Source organism: Dama dama, chromosome 14 (assembly GCF_033118175.1).
Source record: "Dama dama isolate Ldn47 chromosome 14, ASM3311817v1, whole genome shotgun sequence".
In the NCBI taxonomy this organism is placed as follows: Eukaryota; Metazoa; Chordata; class Mammalia; order Artiodactyla; family Cervidae; genus Dama; species Dama dama.
The window spans coordinates 21,525,397-21,551,580 of record NC_083694.1 but is presented as its reverse complement, the minus strand read 5'-3'; the positions used below and the strand labels follow the sequence as shown (position 1 = coordinate 21,551,580).

General features: G+C 38.7%; 2 protein-coding genes and 1 non-coding gene across 4 annotated transcripts in view; all 3 read left to right on the top strand.

The window, feature by feature from the left end:
- Positions 1-26,184, top strand: part of RAB3GAP2 (RAB3 GTPase activating non-catalytic protein subunit 2) — a 106,579-nt gene that overhangs the window by 39,300 nt on the left and 41,095 nt on the right. For both annotated transcript variants that reach the window (XM_061160063.1, XM_061160062.1), the window contains exons 3-16: positions 642-765; positions 1,625-1,706; positions 3,791-3,838; positions 3,924-3,999; positions 4,319-4,420; positions 8,729-8,828; positions 11,328-11,426; positions 19,281-19,429; positions 20,860-20,939; positions 21,039-21,128; positions 22,544-22,683; positions 24,475-24,691; positions 25,246-25,389; positions 25,831-25,913. In XM_061160063.1, the coding sequence (XP_061016046.1) occupies positions 642-765; positions 1,625-1,706; positions 3,791-3,838; positions 3,924-3,999; positions 4,319-4,420; positions 8,729-8,828; positions 11,328-11,426; positions 19,281-19,429; positions 20,860-20,939; positions 21,039-21,128; positions 22,544-22,683; positions 24,475-24,691; positions 25,246-25,389; positions 25,831-25,913 (1,534 nt within the window). The remainder of the gene's footprint in view (positions 1-641; positions 766-1,624; positions 1,707-3,790; positions 3,839-3,923; positions 4,000-4,318; positions 4,421-8,728; positions 8,829-11,327; positions 11,427-19,280; positions 19,430-20,859; positions 20,940-21,038; positions 21,129-22,543; positions 22,684-24,474; positions 24,692-25,245; positions 25,390-25,830; positions 25,914-26,184) is intronic.
- On the top strand, positions 12,181-13,250 carry LOC133069030 (GTP-binding nuclear protein Ran). Its single transcript, XM_061160066.1, has one exon. The coding sequence runs from the start codon at positions 12,242-12,244 to the stop codon at positions 12,890-12,892; it is 651 nt and encodes a 216-aa protein (XP_061016049.1). The 5' UTR covers positions 12,181-12,241; the 3' UTR covers positions 12,893-13,250.
- Positions 14,905-15,036, top strand: LOC133069737 (small nucleolar RNA SNORA36 family). The gene has a single exon (XR_009695961.1). It is a non-coding gene; the product is annotated as a small nucleolar RNA SNORA36 family (small nucleolar RNA).

Genomic DNA, 26,184 nt, shown 5'->3' with positions numbered 1-26,184 from the left:
TTTGTGTCAGAAAAGGAGAAGGGGTAGTTAATCCTGTTTGCCTATGTGCGTGGTGTCTCTGGAAGTACCCATGAGATACAGTCACACTGCTGTCTCCAGAGTGAACAGCACGGCGGCTGGAATATAGGAATTGTCAGGCTTTGCAAAGACCTTTTTGGATCTGTGAATTTTTAACCATAGGAATTTACCTATATAGTAAGTACATATTCAGTTGAAAAAAAGAAAACACCTTTCAGACCACATAAAAAAGAAATGTCATAATTATCATACTTTACAGGCCATAAGTGTCAGGTAATATTTTCTTTGCTGTCTAGCTGCAGATGCCCTAGCTATCTGTCTCAAGCAGGATTAGTTACCAAATTTCCTAACTAAATCATTTCTGGAATGATCCCTGTGTGAGATTCTTTTAATGTCTTGCTATCTGTTTTATTTAAAAATTTTACATGAATTTTCAAAACTGAGATCTGCTTGTGGTGAGTATTTTTTTTATCGGTCATCTTTGACATGTTTTGATAACAGATATTATTGAGACTATAAAAGAATTGGGAAGGTTTCTTTTCCCTTGCTTTTCAAGGTGGACAAGGTGAATTGAACTGTTCTTGATATTTTTCCATGGAAGTAATTGTAGTTTTACTCAACAGGAAGAAGAAGGAAATACTTGCAAACCACAAAAAACTTCCTGGCTTCAAGATTGTATTTTATCATTATCTCCAACCAATGATCTTATGGTTATAGCTCGGGAACAAAAAGCTGTATTTCTAGTGCGTAAGTACTCCGTAATTTTCATTTATTTTAATGCATAGAATAGAAAATGGATTAGGGAGAAAGAAAACATGTTACTTCTCTATTTTATGGTAGCATTTGATAGTTTGATATGTTGCACAGCACTTTTGATTATCTTTTATTTCTTTCTCTTCCCCTTTCTTTAGCTTTCTTTTCTGTTTCTTTCCTCTCTGTTTTTCATTCTTGACTGCAGATACTCTAGCTGTCTCTCTGGCACTTCAGAAGCAGTTTTGGGCATTGCCCAGTTCTCACAAGGGGCAGTTAGAGCTAAAAAGGCCACTGATCCCTTCTTAGCAATAATGTGAATTGTGTGACTTTCAAGTCTTAATTTGAAAGCTCACAGTACTGTTGTTTCCTATTTGGGGTATAAGCTTAGCTTACAATTTTTGTTGAAGATTAAATTTAAAGTTTGGCTATATATAGAATGTGGAAAACCTCACTGATCAAAATAAGGTCTTGTATTAAATGGGTACCGAGTGGTGCCAATAAGCAGATTTGCCCTCCAATAGCATAAATCTATTAGAAAATTTTTCTCTGCCAATTGAAGATAAAAGTTTTATAAATAAAAATGGTGGGGTAATACATAAGAATTAATAACTTTATTATATGGATTGAATTGGAAGAAAGACTAAAGAGTTTTTTAATAACAATCTTATAAAAATTTTAAAACATATTTACTTATAGAAAGACCCACATCAATTAATATAGAACTATTAAATTCTGCACTCATCATTCTAAAGGAAAAGAATGAAAGTAATAAATTCTCTGCTTTCGTATGCTGTAATTAAAGTTATTTTGTGTGATGATGTTTGGTTTTTTGTTTTGTTTTCTTTTTTTTCAGCGAAATGGAAGCATAGTGATAAAGGGAAGGAAGAAATGCAGTTTGCTGTTGGTTGGAGTGGTTCTTTAAGTGTTGAAGAAGGGTAGGTACCAGTTAGTTCTTTTTGTCTCTCCATACGTTAAATGTATATGTGAAATTGTTTGACTTATGTATCAATCTGCTAAGATGTTTCGTCATTTGGAATGTTGATTAAACGTATGTTCATTGCAGCTTTAGAGATTGTAGAGCATAATTTGGGCAGTAAATTTTAATTTTATTAACCATGTAATTATTAATCAAAGAAGCAAAAAAAAGCCCTTGTGTTTGGAGAGGATTTACAGGAGAGTGCAAAGAGAATTCCATAATATCCTGTCTACATTTTGTCTTTTCCTTCAGTTCAGTCACTCAGTTGTGTCAGATTCTTTGCGACCCCATGACAACATGTGGTCCCCTGGAGAAGGGAATGGCAAACCACTCAAGTATTCTTGCCTTGAGAACCCCACGAGCAGTCTTTTCCTTAGCTGTTTATTATTATTATTTTTTAGCATACCGCATGGCATATGAGATCCTAGTTGCCCAACTAAGGATCAGAACTGTGTCTCCTGCGGTGGAAGTGTGCACTTTTAACTTCTGGACCACCAGGGAAGCCCCTCGTTGTTAATTTTATTCCACCAAGAAGTCAAGGGCTGCTGTGGTCCTCTCTGCTCTGTTAGCACTGGGCTGGTACTTAAAGGGGACAGTGCTACATTAATTCTTAAAACTCATAAATACTTAAGAAATGCAAGTTAGTAAATTCAAATTTCCTGCCAACTGGTTAGAGTTTTAAAACCAGATCTCTAGTATGGTTCCGTGATGGAGCTGCTAGCCTGGAACCTGCAGCCAACCATTGTTTTCAGTTAAATTTTTATGACTGAAAGTTATCTGGTTGGAATGAATAAGGTTCTTTAGATTTTAAATTCAGATAAAAGACAATCAAGTAGAAATCCACAGTACATGCTGATACTCTGTAGAGACTCAGTGAATTGTGTTCTACTCTTGTCAAAATAAATGCCATTTCTCCTTGAGTCATTTAGTCTACGCATTCTGAAGACATTTAATTTCTGTCAGAAATGCACATGCAAGGTTCAGTTACTTTAGGGCTTCCCGGATGGCTCAGCAGGTAAAGAATCCACCTGCACTGCAGGAGACAGATGTGGGTTCAATCCCTGGGTCGGGAAGATCCCCTGGAGAAGGAAATGGCAACCCACTCCAGTGTTCTTGGCTGGAAAACCCCATGAACGAGGAGCCTGGCAGGCTATAGTCCAGAAGATCGCAGAGAGTCGACACGACTAAGCACACAGGCACGACAGGAGGGCTGAGGCTGTCAAGAGCCTCACCCGCTTATGCTAGTGTGTTACTTTAATATGTTTTCAGTTACCTTAGAGACAACAAACAACCAAAAAGATTCATTTTGTTTGGTGTCTAGTTTGATGTATGGGGAAGAGGATTTATAGTTTGTTGAGTAAGCTGGTGATGGTCCTGAGTTTTGACAGTTTAAGGAAGAGGTCATTAGGAGTTGTTTTAATTTTGAGGCTTGTCTCTGGGCATGGGACAAATTTTTCTTGAATCTTCATGTCAGAAAAAGAAAAATCTTTTAGGGACCATCCAGCCCAGCAGGTTCTTAGAAATAGGTTATCAGCAGCAATTTCTGCAGAATATAAAAAAAGAAGCCAGCCAGTTGAAATATGGCAAGTCTCTAGAATCACGTTCCCAACAGAAGTGCAGTTTGCCTGTTGTGTGATTGCCAGTTCCTCCCACCTTCTGCCCAGGTTCTTCACTGATGTGGAGGAGAGGGGAACAGTGGGAAATGACTGCCTGGTGATCCCTTGATGTTTTCTTACTTTTGTGTATAATCAGTTGTATACAGTAAAGGCTTGCTTTTTTACTTTTATACTTTTCATGACAATACAGAATGAAAAATACTGTTTTTTATTAACCTCAAGTGAATGTGATATTAGCTTTTATGTGAATGGGTTTTATTACCCTCCTTATGGTGGAGTTTTGCTCATTTTTTAAATTTCTATATTGGATACAACTGGTCCACAGTGCTCATCTTCCACTTAATTGTCCTTTAATATCCAATCATAGAGATACAAAAGTCATTGATAAATTGATTGGGTAAACATATGATTTTGTCTTTGTTTTTAGGGAATGTGTAACCAGTGCTCTGTGCATTCCACTAGCAAGCCAGAAGAGGTAAGGATAAGTGAGTAAGTCAGTCTTTTTTTTTTTTTTGGTTTGGTATATGAACTCTTAAGATCATTGATTTTGTTTGTAACAGGAGTTCCACTGGACGTCCAGACTGGACCTGCATCGTGGTGGGCTTTACTTCGGGTTACGTACGCTTTTACACAGAGGTGAGTTGAGTGTTACGCAGTTAAAAGGCACCATTTGACTGGAAAACCTGGTTCCACGTTCCCATTACACTCCTTTGTGACTCACTCCCTGCCACTTGAATATGTAGTTATTCCTTATGGGGGTGAAGGCTGGAACGGGGGAGCCGTGGTGGTGGGAAGTTCTGCTGTAAACTGTAGAGAAGAGAAGCCATGTTCTTCTGCAGACAGACCACCTGGCATCCCTGGAAGACTTGTGGGGGAAACGCCGCTCTGCCCAGCCACGCCTGTTCAGGTATATTGGTGAGAAAACAAGCGGGGCTGTCTCTGTGCTTCCTCCTAGAATGGCGTGCTCCTGCTTGCCCAGCTCCTGAACGAGGACTCAGTGCTTCAGCTCAAATGCAGGACCTACGAAATCCCACGACATCCTGGCGTGACTGAGCAGGTAGCGTAGGAGATTGTGTCCAGAGGGACAGTGGCTTTACTCTGAAGTAGTTTCTTCTTCCTTCTTGTTGGGTGGAAACTTAAAGATATCTTCTCGTGGCACAGTTAGCTCTGCTGTCAGATTTTAGAAATAGAAGCTATTCATAACTGAGTAGGGAACACCAGTCCTGCACCAGTAAGTCAGTCTTACTGAAATATTGTATGCTTTGCTCCACAGTGAAATAAAACACTTAAGTTAGAAACCAAAAGGTTTTCTCATTTTTAAAACTTAATAGTGACTTAAGGTAAAAAATGGTTTTATATAACCTTATATCTTTTTTATTTGGATGTAGGTATTAAAAGTATGTAGAGTAAAAGAAAAAAGATTTAGCTGTATCATTAATAGTGCTACTATATTGCACTAACCTATTTCTCAGAAAAGGGGTTATTCAGTTTTTATTTACTGTGGAAAATATTTTATATTCATAGAAAATTTTGATAGAGAAAATAACACTATTGAGTGTCTAAGGCATGCCACAGTTTTCACTTCTTCCTAGGTGCTGTGTCTCACCTAGGTTTTGGTTGTCTCACAGTCAAAAATTTTGATTGTGTGTACAGTAATTGTAGAGCCACATAAACTAATATGCTCTTGTCCAGCACATCTTGTGGGGTATATTGTCAAAACTATATAATATGCCTTCTCTCTTTGTGCTGTCTGGCTTCCAAGAGGTTTGAAGTAAGCAGATGTATATATATTGTGTTCCTTTGTGGACTTAAATTGTGTGATAGATGGACTGGAGTGAAATTTAACCAGTAAGAAAGACTAGACTAATATCTGTTAATGCTGGTGAATAAGTTAATCAGTAATATTAAGCATTACCTTATGAGTTGCTAGTTTACATGAACAGAATAACTTCTGTGCAAATTTAGAGAAGAGGGAGCTCAATTAGGACTAGGGTAATAAAGGAAAATTTCATCGAGGAGGTAGAGTTTGAATTAAGCCTTGAAAATGGGTGTAGAACTTAGAAAAGAAGGGGAAATATTTTAGATAGTTAGGGGAAAAAAAATCAGGGAAGATTCAAACATGGAACTGTGAGACAGTAAAGAAACTGTATAAGAAACTGAGAAACTGTCAAATACTCTGAGTCACCAGATTGTTCATAAATTTGAAAGCCAAGTGAAAATTAGAATTGCTTCAGAAGATTCAGAAGCTACTAGAGATTTATGAGAGGGAAGTAGTATCATCAAAGGGATCTTGAAGGACTTTGTTCCAAATGAATTGGATTTGTGAGAATCTGGAATCAGGGAGGCTAGTTATCCTGTTTTTTTCAGTTATCAGTAATAGAGTGCAGTGCTGCGAGCCAGGACTGGAATGGCTGTGGGAAGAGGGAGGAACATTTGACAGGACTGGGTTACTGTATCGAGATGCTAAATTTTTTTTTTTTTTTGGCTGTATCTCGTGTTAGTAGTGGCATGGGCGATCTTTTGCTGTGGCACAGAGTCTCTAGTTGTGCTCAGGCTCAGGCTTGCAGCATCTGGGCTTAGTTGCTCCACTGCACGTAGGATCTTAGTTCCCCTACCAGGGGTTGAACCTGCGTCCCCTGCATTGCAAGGCAGATTCTTAACCACTGGACCACCAAGAAAGTCCCAAGGTGTCAAATTTAAAGAGAAAAATGAGTTGGCTCTAAAGGTCTCCTACATGAGGCATGCCATTGACAAAATTGAAAGAAGGGACTGCCTTGGTAGTATACAAAGATTATAAATTTTATTTTGTACATGTTTGAGGTGATGGTAAGAAATAAAATGAAAATACTATCATGCCTGTAGTGATACAGAACTACCCCAGACGCACAAAGGCTAGATTGAAGATGATGATTGAAGTCACAGATATTGAACGAACTCTTCCAAGGACCCGTTACAGGAAAATGAAACTGAAGGCTGAAGACTTAAGTTATAATGCTGATCGTAAGGAGTTGGGAGGAAATGGGACTATTGCAGGAAACAAATAAGGAACTGTTGGAAATCCAAGACGGTGATCTGTTTATTGAAGCTGCCTCTCAAGAGCCATTTCCCTTTTTAAAAAAAAAAACAAAAAACAAATTCCCTGGAAGGTGAAGTTTGTTTAAACACTTTAAACTTGACTGTGTTTGTAATAATCTGTTTTTAGAGCTGGTGGAAAAATATAACTTAGATTTAAATACTTGCTTGCTGTTTGCATTTGTGAGTCAAAATCTTTTCACTGAAAACTGTTTATTAAACACACGGAGGGAAGTCTTTGTTGTTACTCTGTATTCTACAGAAGGATCTTTTGGTCCAATGTCCATCAGTTTGTATATCAGAAATACCTATTTGCTGCATCTTTAGTGCACTCCCACATCTATTAAAGATCACAAGAGCAGATTTCCTTGTAATTCAGTTCTGGGGCAGTGAGTGTAGTAGGTGGGATAACTGATCTTTGCAGGAGAAGATTCCAACGGGAGATGTTTTTCTGGAATGCCAAAGAAGCCTCTTCTGTGGTTTCTGCACAAAAATCCCTATCATTTAGCACAATTTCTGCAGCTTTTGGACACTGGTGTTTGTAAGAGTTTCTTTTTCAGGAAAACAGTCTTGTTTTGGAGATACTTGGCTAGCTGGTGATTGGCTCCTCCCTGTCAGGGACCTCTCTCCCCGCGCCCTGCTCAGTGGACTATGTAAGCTTAGCATTGTCAAATTGTCGTGTGAACCCTGACATCAGCTCCCACCCCTTGTGGCCCACAAAAATGTTTAAAAATGAAAACACCCAATAGTCCAGTAGAAAAAAAGGACAAGGCAGTTCTCAAAAGAAGAAATATAACTGGTCAACAGCATATGATAAACTTTTGAATGTTACTTATAATCTCAGAACTATAAGCAGCTACACTTGGATAATTTTTCACCTTTCAGATTGGCAAAGATGAAGATTAATAAAGCTTGGTGACAGAGGAAGAATCAGGCACTGTCATGTATTGTTGGTGGAGTTATAAACTGATAGGTACTTTCTTGAGATAGTTTAACAATATGGATGAAAATGAAAATTGTGAATGCCCTGTGACCCAACAGACCTCCTTGAAGGAATTTAGATCAAAGTGATGTGAAAAGATACATACAAAAGAGTGTTTACTGCAGTGATGTTTATAAAGTATTTCATTCATTCATAAACATTTATTTACTGCCCGTTATGTGCCCAGCCCAGTTGTGATCACTGAGAATCCATTTTTGAACCAGACATGCAAGGTTTCTGCTTTTGTGGAGCCTACAGTTTGGAGGTGATGGAGGGTAACCAGTGATGAACAGCTGGAGATTTTCCAGGATGTTTCCAGCCTCTGATAGGTGCTGTGAGGGAAGTAATCATGTTAATGAGATTGAAATGAGACAAGGAAATGGAATTGATGTTTGAGACAGACTCAGGAGTAGCCTTTCAGAGCACCTGCATTTGAGCTAAGATCTGAGTGATCAAAAGAAAGGCAGGCAACGACTTGAGAGGTGAAGGTGCAATGACCTTTGTGTTAAGGGTGCAAGGGGAGAGGGACAAGATGATATTGGAGGGAGAGGCCCCATCTTGAAGCTTGAGTAGAGTTCAGGTTTTATTCTAAGTGCAGAAGGGAGCCACTGGAGAGATTTAATCAGGGCAGTAGTTTGTTCTGCTTTATCTCAGGAAGATCACTCCGTCTGTGGAGTGTGGATGGTAGAGAGAGAGACTGGAACCAGCAGGCCAAACTAAATGTCCATCAGTAATAACTGAAATTTTGGTACATACGATGCAATACAGCATCCCCACAACAAAAATTGATTTGCTCACATACTGAAATGGAAGAATATAATTGATATATTACTGAATAAGGAAAAACCTGTTACAGAATACTGTATATGGTATAGTCTTGTACAAAAGTGTGTGATTATGTATGACCCTGTATACTGAAATACGTCTGGGATTTCAGGTGAGTTTCTTTTCTCTTCTTTTGACTTTTATGTATTGTTTGCATCTGTATAGTGACTAAATTTCACTTTTATGAAACTTGTACTTTTTTGGGTTACTCCCTTTGTCTGTCCTGAAAATATTCACCATGTACAAAGGCTCATATTTGAGAAGAATTTCAAGTCCTTGACCAAAAGGCATTAAAAAAAAACAAAGTCTTTTTGTTTTTTACTATTCCTCTGCCTGCTACTGTCTTATGTGTTCGGTGTTTGATGGTTGTTTAGTTATAGTATTCCTTTATTTTACATTAATCGTGATATTCAGCTATAACAGAAACATGGATATGCTTATTTGGCAGTAATGGAAATATTTTCTCCTTTCTTCTTCCTTTAACAGAATGAAGAGTTGAGTATATTATATCCAGCTGCCATTGTGACTATTGATGGATTTAGCCTTTTTCAGTCTCTTCGTGCTTGTCGAAATCAGGTAGCAAAAGGTAATTTGGGGCGAGAAATAGCTAACTTGTGATATTTGTCTTATTTAATTCAATCTAGTTAGAAAAATATGTTTTCTAAATTAAAAAGGCCTTCTGAACTAGTTCTAAAGAGGAAAAAAAAAAACAACAACCCACTACTATAGAAATGGGAGTGTAGTAGATTGCTTCCCTGGTGGCTCAGATGGTAAGGAATCCACCTGCAGTGCGGGAGACCTGGGTTCGATCCCTGGGTTGGGAAGATCCCCTGGCGGAGGGCAAGGCAACCCACTCCAGTATTCTTGCCTGGGGAATCGCCATGGACAGAGGAGCCTGGCGGGCTACAGTCCATGAAGTTGCAAAGGGTTGAACACGACTGAGCGACTACGCACAGTAGATTGCTTAATTGGTAAGATACAGGTGAGGACTAGACCTCTAGCTCTCCTGTTGCCAGTTGAACCGTTGGCTGTTTTCACTAATTCAGCAATATGTCTTGGCCAGTTAAGAGAGAAGTTCAGCACTGGGATAGAGAATTCAGTTGCGTCTCACTGAGGAACCAGATTTCTCAATAGATGAGCACTACTTGGGCCAGCATACTAAAATCTTGTGATTCTGCCTTGCCTGCACTCTCTGGGGGTGAAAAAAGCAGAGACTGTGCGGGGGGTGTTTTCCTCACAATAGGCAGGACTCCACAGGCAGGCAGCATCAGCTGCTTTTAGCTAACTTGAAACACTTCTGAACAGAGAACACTTAAGAGACCTAAATATAATCTGTGTAGGCAACTATGTCAGTTCCATTCTTTGGCATGAAACATGCACTTTAACCTTCCCTACCCATAGTTTAAACTCTGAGGCTATTTTGTCTTTAGAAGAGGATACTGTGTTTCATCAAAAATCAAGATGCACTATTATTTTCTGTTCCACTAAGAAGCAAAAATGCTGCCAGTAAGAGTCACACCATCAGTTTTAAGATTCCAGTTTTAGAGACACTAAAATAAAAGTACCAAAAGCCCCAAGTTACTGCAGATACCAGTGTTGGTGCTGACTTACCCCATTTTCTTCTGGTTTGGAATAAAGGAGCCTTCATGGCCCTAAAAAGAGCAAAGTTTAGCTTGTAAATCATTTAGCTCCCTGAAAGTAGAGTTTAATTAAGATGTGCTATCCAATTCATAAAGATTGTTCATAAATCCAAAACTAAACGGTAAGACACAGAAGAAGCAGTTTCTTCCAGGGAGAGAATGCAGCATCTCACATTGCAATAGAACAGTTTTCACTGTTTTTTAACAGGTTGATATATATGATCAGTATGCTGTTGGTTATGTGGTTCTTTAGTAGTACATGCTTTTCTGTAAAGTCAGAATTTGTTTGAATTTTTATACCTATTTTCATAATCTTTTAAATTATTTAAATTTAGTCCACGTAAAGTTTCAATGTCTGTTATTTTGGAGAAATTTCAAATAGTCACCATTAATATGTATGTAATTTTTATAGAAATTTCTATAAGAATTTTCTATAGGTTTAAGAATTTTGTAATTTTCTCTGCATAAGAATTCTGCAGTAAAATAAACTAGAAATAGATAGTTATGCTTTAATTGGTATCATTAGCCATTTCATTTTTACTGTTTTTGAATTGCCATTTATTTTATTATGTATGAGATCATAAAGCCATTTTATCTCCTAGCAAGTAAGCAAGCCACTTACTGCCCTCTTACTGTAAGTTGCTCTAAATATCTGATTACTTAGCTACAGATTGTTGTGACTTTTATTTCACAGTATAGGAAAACTCTCTCTGCTTGGCCTTACTCTCAAATCTGAAGTGCTTAGAGGATTACTGTTTTCCTTTGTCAGAGTACTTTTCTTCACCTTCCTGAATAAGTGACGAGAATCCAGCTGTATTCTAACACATAGCCTGAGAGTGTACTGACAAGTGGGGTCTTGTGCATGAACCTGTGGCCCAAGGTGTAACTGCTGCTTTTCTTTTCATTCCTCACTCCCTAGGTGGAAATACCATGGTCAGTGGTCAGCATTTCCTTCATTTTCCTGGGAGTGCTGTCGCTGTTAGCATATCTGTCTGTCAAGCCTGGTCTCAGCTGTTTGCATTTGAGATCTTTCTGTTTTCTTCTGTGTGCTTCTGCTGGGTGTACCACCAGGTTTCACTAAGACACTGGTTGCTGTTTCAAGGATTTTATTCACTGTCTTTCTCAAGAGGGAGAAATTGCATACTTGGCTTCAATCGCAATTTGAATTCACCTTGATTTTTGATGGTAGTCTAGAGTTTTTAGTAGTGTTTTCTAATTCCTTAAGTGTTCCAGAATCTCTTATGTCAGCCAAGTTAGTCTTTTAATATATGCATTTTATGTATATTGTCTTGGTGTGAGTAAATCTCACTGTATGCATGGTTTATATTACTTTATTTTTAACTACTTTAGAATAATCAAGTTATTATATTTTTGATGATTTTTGGTAAAACTTCATTTTCTCCATTATATTTAAGTTTGGTTTGTCTAATTTTTATCTTTGACAGCTGCAGCATCAGGCAATGAGAACATCCAGCCACCGCCATTAGCTTATAAGAAATGGGGTCTACAAGATATTGACACAATTATTGATCATGCTAGTATTGGTAAGCCATTACTAGTTCCAGTTCTTTTGGAACTTCTTATACTGTTTGATAGAAGTATCTTATTTATTAGAAATATAGATTTATTCTCAGGGCTTCCCTGATGGCTCAGTTGTTAAAAAAATAATCTGTTTGCCAGTGCAGGAGACTTGTGTTTGATCCCTGGATACTGGAATATCCCCTGGAAAAGGAAATGGCAACCCACTCTAGTATTCTTGCCTGGGAAATCCCATGGACAGAAGAGTCTGACGGGCTGCAGTCTGTGGGGTTGCAAAGAGTTGGACATGACTTAGCAACTGAACAACAACAATAACATTTATTCTTATGTGAAAAGAAAATCATTGTCTTCAGTGAGACATTTGGAGGGTAGTTCAGACTTAGAGATGATCATAAGTTAATGTCTTTAAGGAATGGTAGTGGTTTTAGTAATTATGCCCTTGGCATAAGCAGTACTGTACAGGTTTTTTGTTGTTGTTTTGTTTTTATAAGATTGTTTTTTAATATGAGCCATTTTTAAAATCTTTATTGAATTTGTTACAGTATTGCTTCTGTTTTGGTTTTGATTTATTGACCATGAGACATGTTAGATCTTAGCTCCCTTGACCACGGATCCAATTGCACCCCCTGCATTGGACGGCAAAGTCTTAACCACTGGACCATCAGGGAAGTCCCTACTGTACAGCCTTGGATCACCCACTATTTGACTTAAGTTTTATACAGATGAGTTTGATTCATATAATTGCCAGATCAGTCTTCTAAAAATGTAACCTTTAGCTCAGTCAGACGGGCGCGGAGACGCTTCTGGAAGTAACATCGCGATGGCTGCCCAAGGAGAACCCCAAGTTCAGTTCAAACTTGTTTTGGTTGGTGATGGTGGTACTGGAAAAACTACATTCGTGAAGCGTCATCTGACTGGTGAATTTGAGAAGAAGTATGTAGCTACCTTGGGTGTTGAGGTCCATCCTCTTGTGTTCCATACCAACAGAGGACCTATTAAGTTCAATGTATGGGATACAGCTGGTCAGGAGAAATTTGGTGGACTGAGAGATGGCTATTATATACAAGCTCAGTGTGCCATTATAATGTTTGATGTAACATCAAGAGTTACTTACAAGAATGTGCCTAACTGGCATAGAGATCTGGTACGAGTGTGTGAGAACATCCCAATTGTGTTGTGTGGCAACAAAGTGGATATTAAGGACAGAAAGGTTAAGGCAAAGTCAATTGTCTTCCACCGAAAGAAGAATCTTCAGTACTATGACATTTCTGCCAAAAGTAACTACAACTTTGAAAAGCCCTTCCTCTGGCTTGCTAGAAAATTGATTGGAGACCCTAACTTGGAGTTTGTCGCCATGCCTGCTCTTGCCCCGCCAGAGGTGGTCATGGACCCAGCCTTGGCAGCACAGTACGAGCACGATTTAGAGGTTGCTCAGACAACTGCTCTCCCGGATGAAGATGATGACCTGTGAGAAAGTGAAGCTGGGGCCCAGCGTCAGAAGTCTAGTTTTATAGGCAACTGTCCTGTGATGTCAGTGGTGCAGCGTGTTTGCCACTTTATTATATAGCTAAGCAGAACATGTGCTTAATCTTTGGATGCTGAAGGAGATGGATGGGCTTTGGAGTGAATGTGGCAGTTTAAAAAAAAAAAAAAACCTTCATTTTTTGGACCTGCATATTTAGGTGTTTTGGAACACAGTTGTTTCCTCCTTGAGTTTCAAATATAAGACTGCTATAGTCACATGACAATATTGAGAGGTGGAATCTTGTTTGTTACTGTCATTCCCATTCCTTTTCGTTTAGAATCAGAATAAAGTTGTATTTCAAATATCTAAAAAAAAAAATGTAACCTTTAGATCAACAGAGTATAAGGTAAAGCGTATGTCTTCTTGTGACCTGTATTTGAAGGCTTACTGGGTTAGGTGTGAGGAATGCAGAGATGGAAAGACTTGTTTCTGCTGTCAGGGTGCGTGCTGCTGGTTGGGAGAAACATGTGAAAACAATTACCGTATCACAGCATGACAGTTGTCAGAATCAGCAAGTGGACCTACTCCTCCAGGGGGAGTAGAGGAGAAGCCCGAGGGAATCGGGGAACTGGAGGTTGACCTCAATCTGAGATTGAAAGAATGAGTGGGACTTGACCAGGAGGACAAGCGTCAGGGAGGCACTTCAGTGAACAGGTATCACGTGGGGCTGGAAGTGCAGGAAAAACAGTGAGAACTGGCCCGCGTGAGGCCAGCCAGTGAGTAGGAGCCGGATTGTGGGGCCTAGGATACTGTGCAGAGGAACGCTTATTTTTCTCATCACCGTGTTGAGAGTCCTGAAAAGATTCTGAGCAAGGGAATGGTTCTGTCTCATAGCCTGCTGGAAAAATCACTTGGAAGGGTCAAGACGAGAAACTAAGTGAGGTAAGGAAGCTGTGATAATCTCAGTAAGAAGTGATGGGCTTCTGAACTAAGAGTAGAAACGGGGGTAGAGAAGAAGGAAGTGTTATCTTAAAATATATTCCTATTTTTTTCTGTTTAATAATATGTGCTTATTAGATTTTTCAAATAGCACATAAAATATAAAGGAAGAAAAAATAAGATAAAATGAGGTTTTTGCTGAGAAATTACTTACAGAGTCATAGTATAGAAGAACCACATGGGATAGTCCAGTGTCTCAGGGCTCATTAGCAGTCGACTGTTAGCTGCTCCTAGGCCTGAATTCTACTCATTCGAAATAATGAGTAGAATCAGCACCTTAAGAGCAGGATGGTTTTTGGCCAGTGGTCCCAAGGAAATACGTATCCTGACTTCATTTTCTTTTCTGTCTTTGACCTCCTGGTGGGGCTTCCGTTGTCTGAATCCAGCTCAAAATCTGGGTCCATAACATACACACACTGGGAGGGAGAGAAGGAAGGAGTGTGAATCCAGAGGGGCAAACTGAAGATACCTGACAGAGAGCGTCTTTGTTTATTGTTGCATTTCTTGTATGGAATACAGACAGACCTTGTTTTATTGCACTTGGAAGATACTACATTTTTCACAGATTGTAGGTTTGTGGCAACCTTTGTCAAGCAAATCTCTGGGTGCTATTTTTCCAAAAGCATTTGCTCACTTCATGTCTCTGTGTCATATTTTGGTAACTCTTGAAATGTTTCAACTCCTCTACCAGCGACAAGATTAGGAGTCACTGAAGGCTGAGATGATGGTTAGCAATTTTTAGCAATGAAGTATTTTTAAATTAAGGTATGTTCATTGTTTTTTTAAGACACCATACTATTGTACTCTTAACAGGCTACAGTATAGTATAAACATATTTTTATTTGCATTGGGAAACCAAAATATGTGTTGACTCACTTTGCTGCGATACTTACTTTCTTTTGATGGTCTGGAATTAAACCTGTGATATTTCTGAGGTCTGCCTGTGATCTGTAATAAGCACCTTGTTGGTAGACATTCCATTTATCTTTACTTTTTGTGAACACAGAAATGTTGCAAAACTCCAAAGTGTTGAGTTCAGTTCAGGGTGACTTCCTTGTTCTGTTAATTAAACTTTGGAACATTGAAACAGGCTAGGAGAAATGATTGGATAGAAAATTTTATTCTATTCATTTATCTCCCAGCCTACAAAATGGAAAAATAAAAAAGAGGGGGCATGCCGTGAGCTTTATTCCATGTACATGTTTATGTAAAGGTCTGATTAACTCATTCAGCAAAGAAATGAATGAATACCTGTTGTGTCCCAGGCACTAGTTTTGGTGCTAGAAATACAAGGCAGACAGGACCCCTGCCCTGACGAAGCTTAGGTTCTGGTGATGGGGAGACAAAAAAGAAACTATTAAACCAAAAGAATAAATAGGGTAATAACAAAATGTTAGTGAGCGTCATGAAAATAAGCAGAGGGTTATGACAGAAGTAAAAGAACGAGGGCACTAGGTACACGGGTGAGCACAGGCCTCTCCTGAGACACGAAGGATGGGAAGCAGCCACTATGTGAACGAAGGATAAGCGTTCTGGGAGAGAAAGCAGCAGAGACAGAGGCCTGGTCTAGAAGGGCGAGGGGATGGCGTGCAGTCGAAACCTGAAGGGTTAAAGAAACGGAAAGGAGGTAGTCGTGCCTTGATTGTAAAGTGAGGAAGAGGGACCAGGTAAGGTTGGAGACATGGACCGAGGTCAGATCACGTAGCTGTGAGGAGTTCGGGTTTTATTCTGAGCACAGCGAATGCCATTGATGGATTCTAAGTATGGGATATTTAAAAATATCCCTCTGACTGCTCTTCAGGGAGAGGCTTGTGGAATGAAAAATGAAAGCAAGGAGACCAGCAAAGAGTTTGTTGGAACAAGAGAGAATGAGGATTTTGTGTCAGGAAGAGGCAGTGGTGCTAGAGAGTAGACAGAATGGAGATGTAGTTGGCACTTGCCAAGGGATGGATATTAGGCAAGAGAGAAAGGGTCAGAGATCTCTTAGTTTTTAAGTGTGAACAACTGGGTGAATGTTCAGGCTGTGGCTGAAAAGAGGATAGGAGTAGGAGTGAACGAGTGAAGAGTTGTGGTTTTTACAGGTTAACTTCTGACACAGACTTCCAAATGGAGATGCCAGGTAGACAGATACATGAGTCTAAAGGTCAGGAAAGAGGTCCAGATTATCAGTATAAATTTGGGAGGGAATGGTTAACTGTGGAATGCGTCACAGAATTCACGAAAGGAGATTTAACAACGTTCATTGATTCTTAGAAGTTGAAGTGGAATGGTGAGAATGAAAGCCGCATCGGAGTACATTTAAGAGTAAATATTTCCACCCCCTACTTTCAAAACTCGGAAACACAAGAACAAGAAATCAGCTCACAGCATCTCCATTTTGACTCCAGTCCTGACTTCACTAAACTTCTTACTCATTTTCCAGCTCCTGGTGAACATTTTCCCCTGGGTATCCGAACTTAACATATCCCAAAGTGAATTCTTGACTTCTCCCATCAAACTTAGTCCTCCTCTGTCCTTCTCTGTCGTCCTCTCTTGCTTGCACCAAAAGCTTTTGAGTCATCCTTGATTCTCCTTTTTTTCTCACACTCCTCATCCAGTCCACCTTTGTCTCAGCTACCCTCACAGTAAATCCGGAATCTGACCACATCTCCTCTCCATCATTGTCAGCATAGTAGTCCACACCACTGTTGTCTCTTGCCTGAACTACTGAGGAAGTGAAAATCCTAACTGGTCTTTCTGCTGCCTTTCTTCTTTTCCTAAAATGTCTTTACCCAGTAGCAGCTAACACATGATCCTTGTAAAATATAAGTCATATTTTTGCCACTTCTCTGCTCACAACCTTCCAGTGGCTTCCCATCTTATTCCTCATAAAACCCAAAAGCCTTATATCTCCTGCAGAACTCCCCTTCCTCACCCCTGTGTTCCCCCACGCTGATCTACTCACTGCCCCTCCGCCACACCAAGCGTCCTCCCACTTCGGAGCCTGTGTAGTTTCCCCTTCTGCCTGGAGTTTTACCCAGCCAGTCACATGGCTCTCTCCCTCACTTCAAACAGGTATCTGTTCAAATGCCGTTTTATCAAAGTGACCTTCTTTAGCCAGTGTACAGGCCCCGAAAATGATCCGGTGACTTTAACCTTCCGGAAGTTTATGTTAAGAACTGTAAGGTGTAAAAAGAATTCATTTGAATCAGTTCTAATGAGATGGATGAAACTGGAGCCCATTATACAGAGTGAAGTAAGCCAGAAAGATAAAGACCAATATAGTATACTAACGCATATATATGGAATTTAGAAAGATGGTAACGATAACCCTATATGTAAAACAGAAAAAGAGACACAGATGTACAGAACAGAATTTTGGACTCTGCGGGAGAAGGCGAGGGTGGGATGTTTAGAGAGAACAGCATCGAAACATGTATATTATCTAGGGTGAAACATATCACCAGCCCAGGCTGGATGCATGAGACAAGTGCTTGGGCCTGGTGCACTGGGAAGACCCAGAGGGATTGGGTGGAGAGGAAGGTGGGAGGGGGGATCGGGATGGGGAACACATGTAAATCCATGGCTGATTCATGTTAATGTATGACAAAGACCACTACAATATTGTAAAGTAATTAGCTTCCAACTAATAAAAATAAATGGAAAAAAAAAAAAGAGAACTGTAAGGTGTTTCACAGTGTGGAAAGGCCTCAGATGTTCAGGGAAAACCCTAAAAGACAAGGTAGTAACAAATTCAGAAGGAAAAAAAAATTTACATCTAAGGCAATGTAATTACAGTAGGCAGCTTGTGTCAGCAGTAATACTCAGAGTTCTTTATCGTGAGAAAGGTGAATGTGAATTTAATTTAAAAATTGAGATACAGTTATATTGGAAGAATATGGAGAGGAAAAGGACTGTAAGTTATATTTTCATTTACCTTAAATCAGTGAAAAATAATGCTAAAATTGGTGACTCAAAAAAAAGTCACACACCTATAGTATGTAGAGTATGAAGAGAAAGCATTTTAAAACTTAAAATTTCAATTTATATGTGATACCATTCAGCCTTTGATTTTGTGCTGGTACAGTCAGCATATTTAATCATGTCATAAAAACACTTTGTAATTGAATCATGAATTCATTCATAAACAGGACAGGCATTCTAATCTTTCAGAATAGGTCAGCTTTTGTAAGGATTAAAATTTGATGACTTTAAATCCTCAGTCCAGTAAGAGGTTTGCTTATGAACACCCGAAAAGCATTTCCTTTCCCAGGACTCTCTTTCAGGAGCAATGCATTCGTAATAGAGGCAGTACATACATATGAAAATGAAAATAACTCCTGTTCCATTCTGCAGTATGTTTGTGTTCAGAACTGACTGTCTTTATGTATCAGGAGTACCTGAGTTGGAAGACTTCGCCTGAGACGAAATCTAGCAGCAGATCTTTACTTTCTAAACCTCTAAGCTCATTTGTCCCATCCTTCTCTCTCTGCCGCCCAGGTGAATTTAAATGATGCTGGCTTTTCCTCCTTGCCATTTTCTGCTTTTACTCTTAGCACCTTGGGGAAATCAGCAGTAACTCTTCATTATAGAAGGCTGGGGGTTTCTGGACGACAAAGTAGATGTTTGAGAGGGTTTGTTCTCACTGTGTGGGAAAGGGTATGGGAGCAGAGATGCTCTGCTCCCTTTCTGGAGAGGGCGTAAGGCAGCACTGCCTCTGTGGAATGCCACGTCACAGTACTTAACAAAGTTGTTTAAAGATGTAGATCCCCTTTTGAGCCTGCACTTCTGTTTATGAGGATTTGCCATACAGATGAACTTGTATGTAGGTATGCGAAGATCTGTCAAGGACGTATATCGCAGCATTATTTGTAGTGGTAAAAGGTGAGAACCAACTCAGATGTCCATCAGAAGGTCAGATCAATTATGGCATGACCACACAGTGGAATACTCTGAGTGACTGCCAAGAATGAGCGTGTCTCCTTGATATTTTATTAAATTTAAAGAACAAGGCACACACCAGTTGATTTGGTGTGCTGTTATTTATGTACCTATAACATTTCTGGAAAGCAACATAAAATATTTCAGTTGTTACCTCAAAAAAGTAAACTTATACCTGGAGATATTGGTAGACTCTATATTTCTTGTACCATTTGAAGTTTTTATCTGTTTAAAGAATTAATATTTAAATTGTTTTGTATATTTTATAGCTTAGAGGAATTGTAGATGGCAGTTTTAATATCTTATGGATGTTTTATGGCATTGATCTTGTAGCTTTTAAAAATGACTTTCATCTATTAAATGAAACTCAGCAGTTAGCGTTTTAGAATGGAATTGAAATAAAAATCTAGTAATCTAAAATGACACTGTCATTTCAGTGCATTCACATCACATATTGTTGTTGTTTTGTCATTAGGTATTATGACTCTGTCCCCTTTTGATCAAATGAAGACTGCCTCAAACATAGGTGGATATAATGCAGCAATTAAAAACAGCCCACCAGCCATGTCTCAGTATATCACTGTAGGGTCCAGTCCATTTACAGGCTTCTTCTATGCTTTAGAGGTAAGTGTTTCATCATTAATCTTGATTTTCAACATATACACAAATTGGATATGGTAATAGCCTTAAAAGTGTCCTTTTCCCTGGTGGCTCAGATGGTAAAGTGTCTGCTTGCAATGTGGGAGACCCGGGATTGATCCCTGGGTTGGGAAGATCCCCTGGAGAAGGAAATGGCAACCCACTCCAGTACTCTTGCCTGGAAAAGTCCATGGACGGAGAAGCCTGGTAGGCTACAGTCCATGGTGTCGCAAAAAGTCGGACACGACCGAGCGACTTCACTCACTTTCACAATAGCCTTAAAAAGATTAAGTGGTTTACATTTGTAAATTTCAGTATAAGCTGAAATTAGTCTCAACTCACTTTCTTCTAAATTCTTTAGATTAACTGGAAAGGTACTAAAGTCAGTGTAAAATAAGCAGCCTTTGTTTCTGATGCCCCGAATTGTTAGTTGAGTTGTCTTGAAATATTGGTGCAGTAGTCAGAAGCTTAGAGTTGTTAGTGATGTCGGCCCACAAGGAAGGTAGAGTAAATGAGGAATTGTGAAGATAGAATGAGCTGCCAACTATGGCTGATGGAGTGGTGAAAACTGCTCCCTAAAATTGGGGAGACTTAGGTATTAGACTTGGCAGCTCTGATTTCTCACATAAAAAGCACCCTTCTCAGAATTGTCCAAACTGTCTTTTTACTTTGACAGAAGTATATTTTAAAAAAAGAGGTGGGGGGGGGAATAAATTAGGAGTTTGGGATGAATATACATACACTCCAGTATATAAAATAGGTTAAGCAACAAGGATTTCACTGTATAGCACAGGGAGCTATATTCAGTATCTTGTAATAATCAGTAATGGAAAAGAATCTGAAATGTGTGTGTGTGTATAAAACCAAATCACTTTACTGTATACCTGAAACTAACACAACATAGTAAACCAGCTATACTTAAATTTAAAATGAATTTTGTCAACCCACTCCAGTATTTTTGCCTGGAAAAGTCCATGGACAGAGGAGCCTGGCGGGCTGCAGTCCATGGGGTTACATGATTGGGCATGTGTGCACGAGGGTGGAGGGAGATGGGTTGGTAGCAATAAAGTGGTAGAACTAAAAATAAAATAAATTTTGTACAATATGAAGTATTTCTAAATAAAAACTGATTGAAAAAATGTTTGAAAAAGAGGGAAAAGAACTAGTTCTGTATGGATGAGAAATCAATAGTCCTGCTAGAATAAGGCCATATTAATGTCCTAGTTTGTATTTTTTAGTTGACAACAATTTAAAGAGGGAAATCATGGAGATTATCTAAACTATTAGTGATTTTACTTTTAAACTATAGAGTTAAAACTTCTGATTATATTTCTACCTCCTACCTTTTTAAAGTGCATCTCATTTAGAAAGTGTATTTTGTCTATTTGTCATCTTTCAAATGTTCTGTTTTTCAGGGAAGCACGCAACCATTATTATCTCATGTCGCACTCGCAGTGGCAAGTAAACTCACTTCCGCTTTATTTAATGCTGCCAGGTAATGACATCAGTTAAAAAAATTTTCGTCTCATTTGGATGGTCTGCACGTTAAAACACTGGAATCCATGGTTTTAGTCTAAATGCTCTTTCTTTTCAGTGGTTGGCTTGGTTGGAAGAGCAAGCATGAAGAAGAAGCTGTCCAGAAGCAAAAACCCAAGGTGGAACCAGCTACCCCATTAGCTGTAAGGCAAGTCCGTTGTGCTTCTCTTGCATTTTAGTTATTTTTAGAAATGGACTGTTAAATGTATGCTCTTTCCATGTGCTTAGCTGATTTATTGATTTCTTGAGTCTTTGGAGCTCCTATAAGTCATTAATGTGGGACTAATGTTTTCTCCCAGAATGTAAACTTCATGAGGAGAGTGGTTCCTATATGTTTTAATGACACTTGTCTCCCCATCATGTAGTAGAGGCTCAGTGTGTGTGTGTGTTGGGTGTGTGCTTACAAACACTGTACACTTAGATGTACAGTAGAAATATTGGGTTTTTGATAGCTACTGAACTTCTTTCTATAAAAAGTGTTGTGTTTTTTTTTTAACTTCTATAAAAAGTTTAGCTTATTGGTAAGCTGTAGAACCTTAAAAAGGACATAGTGATTTCTTTAAAAAAAAAAAAGTAAAAACGGGATCACATATATTCAGGCATTATGCTTGAATAATGCTGGCTTATGCTTCCTTGCTTGTTCCAGCAGTACTGGGGGATGTTTAGTGGATTTGTCAGATTTTGGGGAGAGAGGGCATGAGTTTTGCTTGATTCTGTTTTTAAATCCTTTTTTATTACTCAATATAAAGTACCACCATGAAGGGATGTAAAAATTTCTCCCCTTTTTTAGATGTTCTTCAACTGAAGAGATATAACTAATTATCTATTATTAAAATGTATTGAAGTTTATCTTCTAGAGTGTTTTCCATCTAACATGTCACATCTCCAGTCACCCAAGAATGAAGAAATAAGCCAAGTGGCCCTATGCATCACATGGATGTACAAAGTCTCTGAGTACTTTGTCTCAGGGAGTTTTTTCAAAATGAGCTATTCTAGTTCTTTCTCAGTACTTCCTTACTTTTATTTTACCCACATTTCTAATAGGATTGATTATAGACCAAGAACAGTGTACAGATAACTATTTAGAAGAAGGAAAGTTCTTGCTTCAGGCAGTTACATTGATATCAGCAGGATATGCTATCTAGAGAAAAAAGAGAAAAGATTAGAAATAAGAAAAAATAGACAAAGATGCCAGTGTAGGAGCAAAGTATTCTAAACTTTAGTTAGTTGTCAGGGTAGTTTCGTATGACATACTGCTTAATCAAGGAAAGATATACTTGTACTTGATACTATTTGAAAAAATAAGGTTGTGGGTATTCTGTATCAAATATCTCTGAAATAAGACTTAGGTATATAATAGAAGAAAGTTCCTTTCATATTTTATATTACAAAATGTCTGGTGTGATTAATTAATAAATTAACTATTAATCCATACAAAGTTCATATTTATTTATATTAATATAAAATCAGATTCAGTCTGTTTTGTTGCTGTATTTCATTATTCTCTTATTTATTTCTAGATTGGACTTTGAGTTCTGCTTTCTTTTTTCTTTTAAATATCAGATTTGGGCTTCCAGATTCTAGACGCCATGGTGAAAGTATATGTCTGTCTCCGTGTAACACACTGGCAGCAGTAACAGATGATTTTGGCAGAGTTGTTTTGTTGGATGTAGCTAGAGGAATTGCAATACGCATGTGGAAAGGTACTTTCTTACAAAAATCCAGGAAAAAAGTTAATTGGCTTTTTACCCCAGTAGCTGAACAGTGCTATCCTTCTTCAGCTTCTCGTTGATAACAGTGTTTCTTTATGCTTTCTTTCTTTCTTTTTTTAATCATGAACTCAGATCATATCAACAACATTTGACTGGTAGTCCAACTGACACATCTTTTAAGTTTGACTAACTCATGGGTACTTAAAAACTCTTCCTCATGTACTTCTTTTCAGTTCTCACTGACATTGTCAGTTCCTGAATTTAGTTTCTTGCTCCTGTGAGATTTGTTCCAGTTTGCACAGCCATGCTTGAATCAAATCTTTCCAAAACTAGAATGCCAGGTTTTTCAGATTTAAGATGGCAAAACCTAGCAAGATTCATTTTTTTAAAATTTGAGTTCCATATCCATATGCCTGGGTCAGTTCATTTAAGTGTCTTGGTAACATTGTCTGTTAGAAGTTACATTTAGTGACAAGCACAGAGCTGTGTATAGGATCAGTATGATATCACATGACATCCTCAGGAACTCAGTCTTATTCCGTGTAGCTTCCCCATGAAGGTTATATCATGGTCCAAATGGCTGCTGAAGCTCCAGCCATCTTACATGCATCCCAGGAAGGAAGCAGGGGACAGAAAGACTACCACCTTAGTCTGCTTTGAAGATATTTTCAGAAGTCTTGCCAAGCTTTTTCTGCAATACATTATTTAGGACTTAGTTGCATGGCAAACCTAACTATAAGGGAGACTTGAAAATATATTTCAACCTGAATAAAATAAATCCCCTTGACTAAGGCGGAGAGGAGAATGCATTGTTTGTAATCATCTTTAATATTAACATGTCAGCAGAGACTATTGGTTAGAAACCACAATTTTGATGCAATCTGGTCTGTTTTTAGCATTGTGAGGAATAATGGATTTGAGGGCATTAAATGTTAACTCTGGACCTGACTGAGGCCACTGTTACGTTCTTGCCAAAGAAATCCTACAGTGAAAAAAAAAAAAAAAGAAATCCTGCAGTGTTTACTTGCCACATGTCACATGTTTAAGTGTCTTTAGAAATAGGTTTCAAGGTAGCAGATATATCATTTCTCCCTGAAATGGTGCTTGTCTTCTGAAATAACTTCAAGGGTATGTTCTCAGCAAGACTTTTGCAAATATATACCATTTGGTCCAGATCCATTATGGTGATGCTATGGCTGCCATTGTGGCCTGTCCTTCTGCAGCTGGTGCATTCTGTCCTTTTCCTCCCCATTACTGGAAAGAGAGGGATTGGATTAGGAAGGCGTGACAGCAGCATGTTTCTTCTCACAGGCTGGTGCTGCTTCCCATTGCTCATGGGATTCCCATTCCCACGGGCTGGAGCCCATGTCCTCCCTCTGTGTGCCACCAAGGGACCTGAATTGTAGGAAACCAGTTTGATCTTCTGTTTTAATTGGATTTTTATTTTAAATCTAAACCTTAAAAATCTCTCCAGAATTTTTTAAAAAGAGGGAGGAAGGGATGGAAATGAAATCAGGGAACCTTCCATGATAACTGATTTCTTCTTAAAAAAGAAAGTGTGATCAGAACCAACTGTAGCAAACTGACGTTTTAATGAGACTTGGTGATTTAGGATTTGTCATAATTAAAATTTTTTCCGTTTAATATATTTCATAATAAAAGAGAATATACGTTTATTGCTTTTCTTGAGCCCCCCTGACTAAAACATTCCTGAGTGCTTCAGAAGGCTCTGCTAAACCTAGATTCCATATCTAAGTGGCTTTCCTTTCCTCTGTCTCTAAGGGTATCGAGATGCACAGACTGGTTGGATCCAGATTGTAGAGGACCTCCATGAAAGAGTGCCAGAAAAGGGAGACTTTTCCCCATTTGGAAGTCCTCAGGGTCCAAGTCGAGTGGCTCAGTTCCTTGTGATCTATGCACCACGGAGGGGCATTTTAGAAGTGTGGAGCACACAGCAGGGCCCTCGGGTTGGCGCTTTCAATGTGGGAAAGCACTGCAGGTAAGCTGCAAACCCTAGCCTTTTCCTGGCTGCAAAAAAAAATGCTTTTGTTCAAGTAAAGCTTCTGTTTAAAGCTACTTAATTAGATTGCAAGTTGGTTGAGAATTAAAATGTCCTTTATTGTGGTTTTTCCCCATGAGTGCCTGCTATGTAATTATGGATTAAGTGTGTAATAACAAAGGAATCTGACTGAAGAGGCTGTGATACACTACTGAATTAAAGTCAGCTTTGGTGCCCCACTTGTCCCCATTCCTCCTTACACTGTGGAGGCTGGAAAGGAAAGATTCCTTCCGATTCCCCTGGTGATGATACCAAGTCATGTGAGTGCTTTGTTTGCTACTGCGACATCAGCCTGGTTGTGTTTATGTGATTTTCTAGCACATTTTAACAAGGTAGAACCCTGGCAGCTAGGTTCTATTTTACTCTTTTTTTAATATTTATTTGGCTGCCTTGGGTCTTCATTGTGGCACCCTGGATCTGCATTGCATCACGTGGATCTTTTGTTGCGGCATATAAACTCCGTGGCTTTCCATATTGGTTTGTGATTTCCTCAGGCTTCTGTATCCTGGCTATAAAATAATGGGCTTAAATAACATTACCAGTCAGAGTTGGCAGCCCCAGACTTACCAGATCTGCCTGGTTGATCCAGTGTCTGGAAGTGTGAAAACAGTCAATGTTCCTTTCCACTTAGCATTGAGGTAAGTTGTATCATGTCCCAGCTTATTAATGTCCCTCTACTGACTTTTCCCAGTCCCTTTTTTTTTTTTTTCTGTATTAAACCTTTTATTTTGTACTGTAGTTATGGCCGACTAACACTGTTGTGATAGTTTCAGGTAGACAGCAAAGGGGCTCAGCCATACATATACATGTATCCATTCTTCCCCAAATTCCTCTCCCATCCAGACTTTAACACAACACTGAACAGAGTTCCCTATGCTATACAGCAGGTTCTTGTTGGTTATTCATTTTAAGTATAGCTTTGTTTTGTAGCTGTTGTTTTATTTCTCTCTAGACTGATCCCTATAAAGTTAAATAGAAAGCGTAGAAAAGAAAAAGAAACTTGGATGTATCAGAATTAGAAGGAAAACAGCTTCACTTTCTTTAAGAATTTGTTGTATTTTTTTGTTTGTTTGTTTTAGCGATAAGAAGAGTGAACGAGCCAAGGACATGCACTTAGTGAAGAAACTGGGAACCTTACTGAAAGCAAAATGTCCCAATCTTGGTAGGTGTCCTTTAGTAAAAATGAAGGATACTGTCATGGCATTTTTAAAGTTAATAGAATATTCTAAATGGAGCAAGCAAAACACTTCAGTGCATTTATGAGCTGTTGTAACTCCTTTGTGGAATGAGATGAGGTACAAGTAATCATGTATAGTTTTTATTGGAATTACTCTGAAGGATTAAACATGCCATCTAGGGAGTATTAAAATTTGTAGCAATAAAACAGTAATTTCCGAGAGGACTCAGAAATCCTTCAGACTGACTGATAGTGC